The following is a 15,771-nucleotide window of genomic DNA, read 5'->3' as shown; positions in this document are numbered from 1 at the left end:
GACTAGGAGGTAAAAGTAAGGAAAGGAAAGTCAAGTATCTCAATTGTTAAGCTGATTGCGTCCAAACAGACTTTAGAAGTCAGGGTTTGTAACGTGGCAGGAGAGCTGTTTGCGATGCCCTGGAAAGAAAAAGAAAGCCGGTTCCAACAGCGACTCTGGGGAATGCACTCTCGGCCCCCCTGCCATGCTTACTTAAGCTAATGGAAGGTCTTGCCTTTCAGCAGCCGCTGCACTGGGATACCAGACAAACAGCTCCCCTCGATCCCAGGCAGGCAGGGCCCCTCTTCAGGACATCATTAAAAGCACATGCACTTGCTCCACATCCATTGGCAGATGGTGGCAAGATTCAAGACTCCTACCCTGAAGTCAAGGAGAAGCCATCGCGCTGGAAAACATCCTCGCTTTGAAAATCCAAAACGAAATTAAAGAACTACACGAGATAAGGAGCCTAGAGAACATTAGTTGGCTGCAGGGGTGAGGAGAGACACAAAAAGCACAGCAGGTAAGAGCTGGGGGTTGTTGCCAAGAAGGAACTGTCCCGGGTGGCGCAGAGAAAAGGATCTCAGAACTGGAGGCCTGTCCCTTTTGAGTCTTCCATGAGTGCTCAAGCTTGTCATCTTCCATAAGCTTCCAGAGGAGGGATGTTGTCAGAGCATTCCTTATCGCTGCGACTAATCCTGTTATCAGCTTGGTTATAAATAGTTAATGTTCCCTGGCCTTCGATGATGGTGCCCCATCAGATTCGAGGCTGTTAAGAATCCCCACCAGCAGCCTCGCCCCTCCCTGAGGAAAACCGATGAGAGGCAGGGCCAAGCCGAAGCGATGGCGTCCTATCCGGAGAGCTGCGTGGACGCCACAGTGCTGGGCTTCGTTGCAGACCTGTCCCTGTCCTCCCCGAGACGCCCTCTCTGCGACTTCGCACCCGGGGTCTCCTTCAGGGACCCAGCCCTTGCGCTCCGAGAGGGAAGACCCAGGAGGATGGCGCGGTTTGAGGAGCGGGGCCCAGAAGAAGAGGAGTGCGAAGCGGACCAGGGGGACGGGGAAGAGGAGGAGGAAGAGGAGCGCGGCAGAGGCGCCTCCCTGTTAGGCCGCCCCAAGAGAAAAAGGGTGATCACCTACGCCCAGCGCCAGGCCGCCAACATCCGCGAGAGGAAGCGGATGTTCAACCTCAACGAGGCCTTTGACCAGCTGCGGAGGAAGGTGCCCACGTTTGCTTACGAGAAAAGGCTGTCCCGGATCGAGACCCTCCGCCTGGCCATCGTCTACATCTCCTTCATGACCGAGCTCTTGGAGAGCTGCGAGAAGAAGGAAAGCGGCTGAGCCGGGTGGGGAGAGTCTGCGCCTTCCTCGTCTGGGCGCGCTCGGGCTGGGGTGTGTCAGGACCGGGCACAGGGTGCGGCCGGAGGGTAAGGAGGGACGCCCAAGGCAGAACGTCTGGCCTTCTGGAGCTCGGGTTAGGGATTGTAAGATCTCCAAGACCCCCGAGCAGAGTGGCTGCTGTAGAGCTCTTACCTACGCGACCGCGCGCCCTAAGTGAAGTCGGGGTCAGGGGCGAGCCGGGAAGTCAGTGCTCGTGAGGATGAGGGGCCGTCCAGGCTGCTTCTGTGGGTTGGGTGGGTGGGAAGCAAACCCTCCTCGGAAATGGCAGACTTTGGAGCGTCTATAGAATCTAATCTCTCCTCTTTACCTTTTTTTTTTTTCATAGAGATAATAAAGTAGAAATTCTTACTTTTTAAAAAGCCTCAAGAGTTGGTGCCACGCCATCCCCGGCAGGCGCTCCATCGGGCGCCTGCGTGGAGGATCTGGAGCAGACGCCTCGAGGGGCTCAGGATCGTCTCTCTGGTCCTCCAAGGCTTGTCCAGGAACTGAGAGAAGGGAAAATGGAAGGCAGAGCAGTCGAGGGGAACTGCTGACAAAGTACGATCTCTTTGAAGGGACAACCTTCCCGTGTTCCTTTGCCTCTTCCTCCCCTACCTTTCTCTCTCCAGTGCGCCAGCCCTCTCTTTCTCTCTCTCTCTCTCTCCACCTATTCGATCCCAGAGGGACCATAGCTCCTTGTCCCAGGGCCACAGTGGTGTTCAGTCAGTCTTAGCCAGCGTGCCAATCTACGCTTTGCATCTTAAGTGCAGCATAAGCTTCCCGTTCCAGTGCCTTCAGGCCACAGCCAGAGTAAGGGACGAGTGCACTTGGGTCACTTCTGGGCCTGCAGTGGGCCTCGGGCGCCCTGCGGCTTAGCCAAAAGCCGGGGCTACCAACTCTACCCAGCCCAGGGGTTGAGGGTGTGAAGAGGCCTGGATCTTTCTAGGAGCAGTGCCGCCTGAGCGCGCACTTTTACATTTTTAGCACTAGGGAGGAAAGATGTCTTTCACTCTTATGACTTCTAGACACTACCAGGAGAGACAAAAAGTCCAAAGAGGAGATCCGTTCGGACGCCTTGCAAAACGCCTGCCACGCAGATGAAGTTGAAGCGGGTCCATGCTGAGAGGCCGCCTCCACTTTGGACCCCATGCTATTCAAGGAATCTTCCTTCTAGGTGACCTGCCAGAACTGGGGTCTTTTAGAAAGGAGGGAGTACCTGAGGAGAGGAACCCGATTGAATAATGCCCACCTAAACATAAATTTAGTAATCCTAAAGGATAATCCCCAGTGATTATTCCAACACTTTATTTCACCCCTCTTTATGCACAGGAATAGGCGGGCGCCTGTGAGAACACCTAATTCACTTAATCACGCTTTCAGAAATAGAATTCATTTCATTAATAGGTAACATATACTTCTAGAAAGTTTGGAAAACAAAAGTTCAAAAAAGAAAAAAATCGAATCACTCCACATTACCGTATTGTTAGCATTTTCATCTATTTGTTTCCAGTCTTTCCCCCCCCCCCCGCCCCGTGCAGTTATAAATTCAATATATTTAACTAATTCAAGATAGTTTGGGATACTGATATTTTTTCACTTGACATTCTAGAAGGTGCAATGTTTTCCCTCAACTTTAAATATTATTCAAATGTGATTTTGATTACATCTTATCATCATATCCATGTATCACAACATCAGCCCTTTACAGATAGCTATCTCCTTTAAAAAAAAAAATAAATGATGCTGCCAAGAGCATTCTTGTAAATGTCTTCTCTGTCTATTATTATTTCCTAATATTTGATACCTAGAAGTGAATTTTCTGGATTTAAGTTTGTGGATACAAATGGCCAGATTCCCTTTTTGGTGGGTTCTGCCAGTTCACTCTCCCACCCTCTAGCATTGCAGGAATTTGCCTGTTTCCAAGCTCTGTCATTGGTACATTCGAACATTTAAAACATTTGTTAGTTTTCCTTTCCATAGGACCTAGATTAGTTCTGAAATGAGCCACCACTCCCAAAATGTTTTTCACTTTTACTGTGTCTTTCCACCAAGATTTTTTCCAATTCTACCATAAGAACATTAGGATAAACAGGTAAAATAAAAAAATATAAATAGCTAACACCAAACAACAACAAACCCCCAAAGAGTGTTGTTTTTTCTTATTCTTCTAACAGTGCAAGTTCTGCTGGAAATTAAACATCATTCTTTAAAAAAAAAAATCATTTGAAAGTGTTGAATAAGTAAAAGGAAAGAAAAATAGTTCCAATCTAGGAATTCTTAGTTTTTTTTTTAAAGAACCAGTTTTGAAAACCAGAAATAAAGCAAAACTGTGTAGCCCAGGGACCATCAACATTGCTGGGTCCTGAAGAGTAAATACAGCCACCCATTGTCCTTAGTCTTCCCCCTCATATTCTAATAAATATATTTTGCTCCTAGTAAGCAAATAATATTCCTCCAGTGAATACCTCTTCAACTTAGTAAATAATACCTTAAAAACTTCTAAATGAAAAGTTATTTTCTTATCACTAGAGGAATTATATCCACGCTTCTTATAAAAAATTTTTAACAGTTTATAAATGCTTTGCTATTTGTAAGTTTTATATGTTTAGGAACTGCCTCAAATGTAGTCTTTTAAGATATTTTCATAATAATTTTACTCAGAGTAATTTGAAGCCAGGTAAGGATCAGAGACACATATAAAGGAATTGACTTATTCCTTACATCAAATATCAATAGAGATAAGACAAAATGATCCACATCCTCAACGTAAATAGAGAATACCTCCCTATTCTGACCCTTGACTTTTCTACATATTATTTTAACTTTAGTTTTCCTCATGTTAGATCCATAAAATCAGTGCACCTGTAACACAAGAGTTTTTTGTGTTTTTTTTTTTTTAGATGGAGTCTCGCTCTGTTGCCAGTCTGGGGTACAGTGGCGTTATCTTGGCTCACTGCAACCTCCAACTCCCTGATTCAAGTGATTCTTCTGCCTCAGCCTCCCAAGTAGCTGGGATTACAGGCAATGTCACCATGCCCAGCTAATTTTTAATACAAGGGTTTTTGTATGTAACACCCATTATACTAAAATAGTTTTACTATTTATTATCTCCTAAACCAACATGGATAAAAATATGAGTAGATATTGGCTTTTTAATAACTTCAACCAGTTTTTTTAAAGACCTAATGGTGTCCATCACTTCTAGAAAATTAAAATAATTTGTTTTTGAAATCTGAAAATCATTTGAACATTAAGAACATTTAGAATCTGAATACCATCTGAGATGTTGCTTGGAGGCGATTTATTTATATACTCCTTACTGACGGAATGCTGCCTTTTGGTTTCACACTAAGTTCTCCATAGCTATCAGATTACTATTAGTATTCAGACAAGTAAGTCATAAAAAGATCCAAATGAAATCATATTTGAAGGACATAATTAAGCTTTCTGAGGAATCTAAAAATAATCAGAAACTCTTACCATCAACAAGGAGTCATTTAAGCTGATCGTCTTTTACAGTTAGTTGCCCAATGTGAAAGCAGGTTTTGGCAAAATTAAGTGCTGGAAACTAAACCAAATATCCTGTTAGTATACATAATTTTTACATGCAGACATATACTACAATTAAGATCCTTGGATTCGTGTTTATTATCACATTTGTCAGCATTTCCATTATGAAACAATCTTTTGGAAAGTTGATAACATAGCTATAAAAATCGTGAGACAAAACTGGACGAGCATGATTTTAGGGTACCCTTTTTCTTAATTACAGATCTTCAAAGGAAACTTCTAAGCTAATGAAGCCACAAGTACATTTTACATGTGCAGTTTCAAAATATACCTAAGACTTTAAAAAAGAGACTCTATTTAATACAAAATATAAATTAGACTATTTTATTTTTATCAAAAAGAACTAGCAGATTAGTATTGAATGTTGAGTACTAACATGACATTTTACAGGATGATATTATTTCATGAAATTATATTTTAAATGTTTTTGGAAAACTGGTGAAGTTTACTATATATCATTAACTTGGCACAAGTTCACTCAAAGATTCCAGAACTTTGCCAACTTTTTGGGTGAAGTTAGGCCCAATTTCTGGTCAGCACCCTCTCTTCCTGTGAATACTGGACTAAAAAACGGTTACAAAACAAGAGTCAGCAGTTCTGACCATTTTGTTTTGACTTTGGGGTTTCTTTGAATCCAAAGCTTAAAACCAAACCTGGCGGAGGAGGAGAAGGAAAGGAAAGAAGCAATGCAAAGTGACAGCAATAAAATACCAGGAAGGTGGAAAAACTTCTTCAAGTCTCTATAAACCAAAGCCTATAAATTTTCACAACATTCTCTGTGACAACAAATTTTTAGTTCTGTGTCTATATCACATTTCTTAAAGGTGTATAAGGAAATGCAAAGAAAAATATGAATAGATTTTAAAACGCATTTTATGGCAAATATTTGGTAGAATCCTCCCCTTAATTTGGCAGAAGGCATGGAACATTCAATATGCTATGAAATCAAGAATTTAACAAATATGGCATGATGGAAATGATTATAATAAACTGCCTTAGCTTTGCTTAGTGCTTTACTGTTTTCAAGGCATCACTCACATACTTTCTCTCATTTGATCTTCACAACTGGATTTCCACAAGTTCTAGACTCTGTATTAAACTGAGTCATCAGTGTACCATCTTAACAATTCCTTCACTCACTATTGAAATCAGCAAGATACTGGGATTCCCAAAAAGGACCAATGGTCACATATAATTACCATATCAATTGGAAAGATATTGCCTTCAAAGATCAAAAGCACCTTAACATGTTCTGTGGATGATAAATTATACAAAATGCTGGTTTGGTCTGGCTCCCTCAAAGGCCAAATTTTACAACCTTCTATTTCAGGCTCTGTGAAGGAGATTTCCACCTGCAGCCAACAAATGTAGATGGCCTCAAAGCAGCTGTTATGGACTGTTCTTTATGATTTCCAGTTTTCAAAAGAAAAGAAAAAAGTCTATGAGAATTTGGAAATAGATCAAACAGTTGGTGAACAATAGAAGAAAAAACATCATCTAAACGTGTTTGAATGAGTGAATTAATGAATGATAGCACTATTATTTTACTGCAGATAATTCTGTAACTTCTTCAAAAGATAGTAAAATACAAATCTATATTTGATACTGGCTAGATCTTAAAGTGACTGGCTATATTGAATCCTAGAGTTTAGTGAAATATTAGAGAAACTAGAAAGGGTCTCAAGGAGAACAACAAAATCATTGGATTATTGGTTCTGAATGAAATAATATTACCCATAAAAATAAGTAATAATATCTGTAATAATATAGCAATTTTATTGAAAGCTTATGACAGCACATGTTCTAAACACTGTGCTGAGTCCTTTATATGTAAACACTGTGTTAAACTTGTAAGGTTCTCATAGAAATTTTAGGATATATACTCTATTGTTATTTCCATAGTGATGAGGACACCAAAGAATATTGAAGTTAAATAATTTTCCCAAGCTCAATCAGCTAACAAACAGTGAAGCTAAGTAAATTTTACACCCAGACAAGGGTTTCAGAGACCAAGCTCTGACAGATTAAGATTATTTGGTGATGATTATATGATCATTATATTTAAGTAGAAATATTGTGGTAAAAAATGAGTAATTGTCCATCTTTGCAGAGTCCTGTGAATCTATAATTATTTTAAAATAAAATTTAAAAATGAAAATAATCAAACAATTACTATGATAATCAGGTAATTACTATGTCAATCCTTTGAACCTATAAAACACCATAGAAATATAAATTATCATTAGCTTTAATGATCCATTCACAGATACTTAACTCGTGTCTTGTCCTATTGTAATTCTTCTTTAAGTGTCTCATGAAAGTGAAACCAACATTTTGAGCATGTTATTACATGGTTTCTGGAATACAAAGTGAAACTTGCTTTTCCATTCTGATCCTAAAGAATACAGCCAGGAACTGAGTGCTTGACTCTGGGTTCCTTGGTCTGTGCAGACCTTCTTGGTCAGCTACATTCTCAAATATGGATTTGTAATATTTGCATATCCTAATACTGCTGCTTGCTAAATTAGATTACTATCTTAAAACTTAAACCCACTTATCCTAATTTGTAAAGTAGAAGTCATAAACACAGAACTATTTAAAGACTCAGAAGAGATCATATAAGCACTTAGTATAGCACCTCACACAATATAAATATTTTGCCAATGCTCCTATTGTTTATGCTATTTCAATGTTGAATGTGTGTGCAGGACAAAATGATAATTCAGCCCGTGTTAAGGGCTTGTGAGAACACATAGAATAGGAATATTAAATACCTGTCCTGTTTCTCTTAAATAGAGTCAAAACCTTTTAAGTAGTATGACACTTTTGCGCCCAATCTAAGTTGCTGCCTTAATAACTCATTTATTTTTTTAAACACATAAATTTAAAGGTAAAGCTACTGGTCCTTAGTATATGGAATCACAATCTTTGGTCAGCCAGGAAAATCACTGTAAATGCTACACTCCTGAAATATTGGCCGGGTGTTATGGCTCACACCTGTAATCCCAACACTTTGGGAGTCAGAGACAGGTAGATCACTTGAGGTTGGGGGTTCAAGATCAGCCTGACCAACATGGCAAACCCTGTCTCTACTAAAAATACAAACATTAGCCAGGCCCAGTGGAGTATGCCTGGAGTCCCAGCTACTTGGGAGGCTGAGGCAGGAGAATCCTTTGAATCTGGGATGTGGAGGTTGCAGTGAGCCAAGATGGTACCATTCCACTCCAGCCTGGGCAACAGACCAAGACTCCGTCTCAAAAGAAACAAACAAAACTCTTAAATTTGCACATAAAGCTTTTTATATGAAAAAGTGACCATCATTTGGTAAATCCTCTGGGAATTTATTTTTGAGTAAATAAACTACCTGATCTAGGATGATATGAAATCTGAAAACCTAGAACTCACTCAGCCTGTTCAACTGGAAATGAGGTGGTATGCCATGCTTTGTTGTAGGTTCCTTGAGATATACATCTCTGCCTACCCAAAAAAGTTAAGAAGTTTCTACCTACCTCCCACAGAATCAGAGAGGAAAATAGAAAGGGCCTCTTCTTGGTGCATCAGAGAGGCAATATGAGTCCTTAAGTGTGTCTTTGGACATCCTATGTTATATGTGCCATTTACAAAGTCTTTAAAAATTTGACACCTAACCTATCCTCTTTATACAAACAGTTGTTTTTTTTTGTTTTTTTTTTTTGTTTGTTTTTTTCAATTTAACATTAGTGGCTTTATACAATATCATGGCAAAAGCTTTGTATTCTTTAGTCTAGGTTTACCTGAAATCTAAATTACAGTTTTTACAAAGATAAAATTGGCCTTAACTTGCAAATAATCTCTCAACATTTAAAAATGCATACTCTTTTTACATATATAGCATTTTATATAATACATTTTCCTCCTTGCCTAGAAAGTTAAAAAGAGAATTATTAAATATCCCATTTCTTTTAAAATCTTTGATTCAACTTCAAGTGGCTCATTTGAGGGTTGATGGTAAAGAGCCTTCTGAAATTTACTAAATTGTTTCCAATTTGGGAAACATACCCAATTTCAAATATTCTGACCATCGGTTCATATTTTTGGCCAAAAAATGTGGTGAGTATAGTTAACAAGCATTTGACAAGTAGTGGTTTTGTTAATTGTAGATCTTATTGAACAAGCCATGCTATTTCTTTCATTACTATTTATTTGCCTAATCTCACCGAAGCCCATTAAAATTAAAGCAGATGAGTTCAGTTAAAAAATATATATTGGATGCCATTTTGTTTTAGATGACAGAACCACAAATTAAATTTCATACCCTTTATTAGTATACTACATTTCATCAAATTCAGTCAACTGCTTCTAAAGTTAACATAAAACAGGCTGAAAAAGGCTCCAAACTCAAAGTATTACATAACACAACAACTTCTTCCCAAATTACATGCACATGAATACATGCATCATACTTCAATCCAAACCTCAGGGTCCTTACACTGAACACCCTCAGAACTTCTGCTTCTCAATTCAACAATCCCCCTGCTCCACGCTACTTGTATGATTCACATACATGAAAACATGCAAAAGTGTTTCCATCAGAGTCCTTCACGTGTATTTTAGAATGAATTGTGGATATTTAAAGTGGTTTCTTTCTGTTTGTTTCTGTTTTTGTTTTGAGACAGAGTCTTACTCTGTTGCCTAGACTGGAGTACAGTGGCATGATCTCAACTCACTGCAGCCTCTGCCTCCCAGGTTCAAGCAATTCTCCTACCTCAGCCTCCCAAGTAGCTGGGATTATAGGCACCTGCCACCATGCCCATCTAATTTTGTATTTTTATTAGAGAGGCAGTTTCACCATGCTGGCCAGGTTGGTCTCGAATTCCTGGCCTCAAGTGATCCACCCGCCTTAGCCTCCCAAAGTGCTGAGATTACAGGCATGAGCCACCACACCTGGCCTTTACATTGTTTTTATTCCTAGCTCAAACCTTAAAAAGGGTTGACTTTTCTTCCTTTTCCTCCATAATTTGCTAGACAGTTTTACTCTTTTTTAGTAATAGATGTCTCTTACTTGAAGAATTTATATATCTTAATAATAAGAATTATTGAATGTTCCATCTATTGTAACCAAAATAGGTATTTAAGTGAGCATCAGTATTTTTCTATACACTGAAAACAAGCCCAGGAATTTTGCTAGTTCTTCACCAAACATTGGCACTACATAGATATATCAGGTCTAAATATAACTACTAAGACCAACAGCCAGACAGTGGTAGAAAAGAAAGTGTCTGGAATTGCTATTTGAAAACTTACAGAACACTCATTGATTAGATGAGGGTCATTGACTCAATGAGAAAAACAGAATTTTTCTTGGGAGTAAGACTGTTTTCTCTTAGGGATATTCAAGAGTATCTGAAGTTCAAATAATTTACCATATCAAGAAGGGCTTCAAGAATGCTCTCTGAACCTTGGCTCTGATTAGGAAGATCAAAGTCATATTTATAACATTATGACATTTTGTGTATTCTTACAACTTGCCTACAAAGATTTCGCTTGTAGGAATTTAGCCTAAAGAAATAATCAAGATCATGCACAAAGATGGCACTACAAAACATGCACCTCAGTATTGTTTATAATATAAAAATACAGAAAATAGCATGGATGTCTAAAAAAGTATGTCCTTAATTAAAATTGTTGCATCCATTAAAAGGATGATTTCTCAAAATATTTTGTACTACAAAAAGATAATTCCAAAAATTAATGAGAAAAAAGTATTTTATAAAGCAATATGTAAGGCATAATTTTATTTTTGCTTTACATGGGAACGTGTGTAAGTGTATGTATGTGCATATTTTTATATCTATAAATGTAAGTGTTTATTTTATATATGCTAGAGGGGGACTGATCATTTTTTGTGCTCATCTGTGTTTTCCTGATTTGTAATCAGGCCATCCTTTTGTAATCAGAAAAATAATAAAGTTATTTTAAATTTAAAAAGAGCAACACAACAGTACAATTTATGACGTCTACTCTTCGTTGAAGAGCAGGATCTAGTTATCTAGGTGAGAACTCTTGCCTTTTCAACTCTAAAATATTGAAAGTAGATATTTAAGATGCTTAGAAGTTATATTCTGTAACTTTTGTGTGTGTGTTGGAAGCTAGAAAGTAGAACCTTACTAGCACACTACAGGCCCTCTTCCAATCATTGCCCCTCTCTTCTTGCAAGGATATTCAGTATCCTGACTTCTAACAGCCTAGAGTAGTTTCCCAGTTTTGGTATTGTTTTATATAAAATACATCATTGGTTTTGGGAAAAGATCGATTTTCATTTATAAATCTGTCTTCAACAAAGCATGTGTTCTGACAGTTTTCCCAAAAGAGGAAGTTAAAATTAATTAGAAAGATAAGGATTAAATTTACCATTAAATACTCAGACTTTAAAATTCTAAAGGAAAACCATTTAACAAATATGCTCTTTCATTCTACTGACACTGAAATGGAAATTTTGATTAAATGTTATGGTGTTTCATCTAAAAAACAATTCAGTTTATCTATACTTTACACACACACACACACACACACACACACACACCCCTTCCCCCAAACAGATAACAGTAATCTTTACTAACACTAAGTCATGTATTGACTAGTCAGTAATAGGCTTCATATTTCTAATGAAATTCCAGATTTTTAAAAAATTAGTAAACAGTTTTGCTTCCTACTTAGCCCCAGTGCGTGTGTGTGTGCGTGTGTGTGTGTGTGTGAAGGGACATAGAAATTGTGCAACATTTAATATTTACTTTCTAAAAGAATATATTAGAACTTGATAAATTTTATCTCCAAAAGCTTTTACAAATTCATATTCACATGTTCATATGCATAGTCATTTGACATATTTTGCATATTCATTGTTTGAAAACTCAGCCACAGAACAAAAGAAAAAAAATCAACTTTTCTAGCATAAATAATTTCAAAGTATTTAAAATCTGAACTGCTTCTAATAACTCGTATTGTTTTAAACATGTGACATTTTATCTCCATTAGCAATAACAGATGTCTAATGCATTAAAAAGGAAAATCCGGCACATGTGTTGAAATAGAGGACTTTGCTGAAAGGAAAGCATGTGTTTTGATTTATATTAGTCAAAATTTAGATACTGTACTTGGTGCTATTACAGGAAATGAAAAGGTGAGGAAACAGTCATATACCAGTAAACCAGAACAAAAAATGTCCACAGAAACCAAAACAGTTTGCCATTTATGCTAAATTAATACCCAGAATATGGTCATATTAGCCCCAAGAGAGAGCTAATTCTAACAAGACAAAACCCTATCCATTGATTCATGTGCATTATATTGTATTTACAATTATTCTTTGTTCACATTTAATTGTCCACAATCAGTTAATTAATTCTGTAAGCAGAAATTACGAAAATTTGGGTAAATTCTAAGAAGAATAAAAGTCACAAAAAACAAATGTTTACTTACTGTTCTCTGACTCCATTATCTTCACCACTGGTGAAAAGGAACACAAAGGTTAAATTCAAAAATAATGAGCCATAAATCCAGTATTATTTGTTTGGCTGTTTTTGTTTCTGCTTTTACAGCACCTTCTCTCTGGCAGACTGTTCCACTGAGCTGTTGCCACCCCCACTGCAGCCAGTGCAGACAGAGGCACCTCAAAGCCAGGGAACAGAGCAATTAATTCACGGGAAAACTACTGGGCACTAGCTGTTTACATAAGTTATGTCATTCAAACCTCACAAAGACTTACTAAAAAGTATATTAATTTTTCCACCTTACACATAGAAAAACAAATTCAAATTAGTCAAGATAGCTTGTTCACACTGAGACAAAGGTGGAGCCAGATTTTGACTCAATTGTCACCTTCTCTAGAGGTAACCTTGACAAATGTCAGTATAATGAAAGCTCCATGCCCACGACAATTAGGCGCAGGTTTGTGTAACGTCTACAATCCTTGCAAATATGGTCCAGACTTGCTGGGGTGATCAGCAATTTACAAGCATAAACAGAAGGACTCCTTTGCAAAGTTGCTGTTAGTGCCTCTGTTTTTCTACTTATACTATTTTTCAAATAGTGTATCTGCTGCTACTGAAATGATTTCTACTTTATAAAATTTGTATAATGTTTCCTACTCTCATTTTATATATTAGTACTGCTTCATGTTTACAGAGTGAGAAAGAAATAGTTCCTTTAATCTGAATTGGACTATATCTTAAATGCTTGAGAAATACATCTATTTTTTTTGTATCTGTATGTGTATGAGATATACACACACACACACAAACACACACACACACATAACAGCAACCTTCTGCCTGTGCTATAATAAAAAGATTATTACTGCAACACCACATTAACACTTGTTATTTTCTTTAGGTAATACATTTTATCAGAGTATCTACTTCGTTATTAATTATAAACATGATAAATAGGGTACTTTAGCTGACAACATAACATTATCATATTCATGCCTGGAACATGAATATGAGAGAGAGGAAAAAATATGACTATTAGATAAATCCATCTGTGTTTTAACTTGTCTGCTCCACTATAGTCAAATTTGATATGAATACATTTGTGCAATTTAATTGAGATGAATTTCTAAAGGTTACATTTGAAAATCATAACAAAGAACATTTGTTTGAAAAGATGTTTGTTTCATTATCTCAACAAATGAAAAACTAAGAAACTGTTTCGTGTCATATGCAGTGCCATAATTTTTAAAGAATTGCTAAGTTATACTGTCATAGCCAAGGAGCCCAAATCAACTACAAGAGCAGCACTGAGGTCAGAGATGCTAAGAGTCCTGGCCAAGAAGACAGTGTGAACACAACTTTAGTAAACATTTTTTTTAAGAGGAAAGGACACTACTCAGACAAACAGTAATTATCAGTCTAAGGCCAGGGGGAAACCTTTTATGGAGGCTCACACAAAACGTATGACCAAACGGATCACGTGACAAAAGTGAACACAATTCTCAAATTTATGGCATTTAGTTCAGAAATAGAGGTTCTCTTGAAATAAAATTCCAAGCATTGGGAGAACTTCCAAGTCAGATGATGTGATTTATAACATTTTCTTCATCAGCTTTAATGCCATTATTACATCCTTGATTTTGCAGATGTTCTTCAACAGCACTTCATTCTTTCATAAATCTAATATTTTTAATACTCTGACTGATTTGCTACAATTCAGCTGTAGTTGCTTTTTAATGCTCCTACATCATTATTAATTGGCTTTCAATGTACTGTACTGTATTACCATTCTACTAGTTGTTCATTTATCAACCATGGCACAAGATAAGTAGCTATGAATAACAAAAACTTTTTTAAAATCATTGCTCTCTTTCTCTCTCTCTCTTCCCACCTCCTTGTCTCCATTCTTTCTTCCTTTTATTGACTACATTTCCTATGCTAGCATATAAAATTAAAAGTTTCTTTAAGATTCGTTTCTTCCATAAAAATGAAAGCAAATTATGTTTTCTACAGAAATTATAGAGGAAGAAAACATGAAGATGTATTTTATTTCAGCTCAGTGAAGTTATTGGGCTATGTAAACGTCTCCTTTGGGAAAGAGGGGTTGACAAAATGATCAAGAAGGTGGACAATTTCCTGATTCCCCTTTCCCAAGTCAAATGTTCATGGTCATTGTTACGTGTAGCCCTAAACTAAACAAGCACATAAATGTCACAGTGAGGAGAGAGTGAAATGTAGAAATAATGTAGGCTCAGTTTACATTTAAATTGGACTGGATCAGATTGAGTTTTCTTGCTCTGTTCAGCATCCAATTATTGTGCTAACTTTCATTACCAATTTAATAAAAACCTATCAAATATTTATGGGATGCTTACCATGGACTTGGCTCTGCTCAGAGCACAGTTTTCTAGTTTGGTTAGGAATCTCTGCCTAAAATGAGTTCATAGCAGAATGAGGGACAAGCACTTGGCTAACTTGAGTAGATATTGGATGAGATACGTGGTGAATCAGTAACATGAGCCACTAGGATTGGCTAGAAGAAATACAGTTAATACATTGTAAGTTCTATACTATTTTATACTTAAATGCTCATAACTTGAGATTGCAGGAGAGAGCAATATTGGCAGGCAAAGTAAAATGGTGTATAACTAGCATAAAGAATCTGAATAGAATTAAAAGAGTAAATTCTAACTTTCAAACCAAATTTAAGACAAGGATCATGCCTAATTTCTTCACCACATGAGAAAGAGTCTGTTAGTTATCTGACAATATTATTCTCCCATTCTTTTATCAGCAATAGAAACTGCAGAGGTTATGCTAAACATGGCCATCCAGCCATAGCAATTTCGCAGCCTCACTTGCACTTAGCTGTGGCAATGTAACTAAGATCTAGCAACAGGAAATGAGCGGAAGTCACATATGTAATTTTTAAGGTAGTTTCCCCAAAGAAAAGCAAGGGGGTATGTCTTCCCCTTGCTTTTCTCCTTTCCCATTGGCTAGAATTCAAAATTAACATGAGACCTGGAGTGGTCTCTTGGTCCATAAAATTGAAGCCACATTCTGAGAATGGAAGAGCAAGAAGTTAAATCTCCAACCTGGCTGAGCCACTGCTACACCAAGCCTGTACCACTTATCCAATTTTTAAAATAAATAATCACCTTGTTTAAGCCACTATCTTTTGGGATCTCTTTGTTACAGTGTCATATCCTACCTAATATATTTCTTCAACCCAGGTGCCTTGAGGTAGTGACTGACACATAGTAAGGTCTCATTTAATACCGTGAGCCACCAAGGAACAGAATGTTTCCAAACTGCACAGAAGATTTCTAAGCCAATGGCCAGGACACAAACAGGCAAAGACTAAGCTGAAATT

The 15,771-nt window shown here is 37.5% G+C and overlaps 1 protein-coding gene across 1 annotated transcript; it reads left to right on the top strand.

The window, feature by feature from the left end:
* Window positions 1–207: 207 nt before the first annotated feature.
* FERD3L (Fer3 like bHLH transcription factor) lies at window positions 208–1,594 on the top strand. The gene has a single exon (XM_017526932.2). It carries the CDS (start codon window positions 823–825, stop codon window positions 1,318–1,320), a length of 498 nt encoding a protein of 165 aa, XP_017382421.1. The 5' UTR covers window positions 208–822; the 3' UTR covers window positions 1,321–1,594.
* Window positions 1,595–15,771: the final 14,177 nt, after the last annotated feature.

This window comes from Cebus imitator, unplaced genomic scaffold (genome assembly GCF_001604975.1).
Source record: "Cebus imitator isolate Cc_AM_T3 unplaced genomic scaffold, Cebus_imitator-1.0 Scaffold45, whole genome shotgun sequence".
Lineage (NCBI taxonomy): Eukaryota > Metazoa > Chordata > Mammalia > Primates > Cebidae > Cebus > Cebus imitator.
This window is presented reverse-complemented; position numbering and strand designations above follow the sequence as displayed.

What these genes read in the sequence shown, in the direction of transcription:
- FERD3L (XM_017526932.2), top strand. Translation starts at nt 823, where the DNA reads ATGGCGTCCTATCCGGAGAGCTGCGTGGACGCCACAGTGCTGGGCTTC.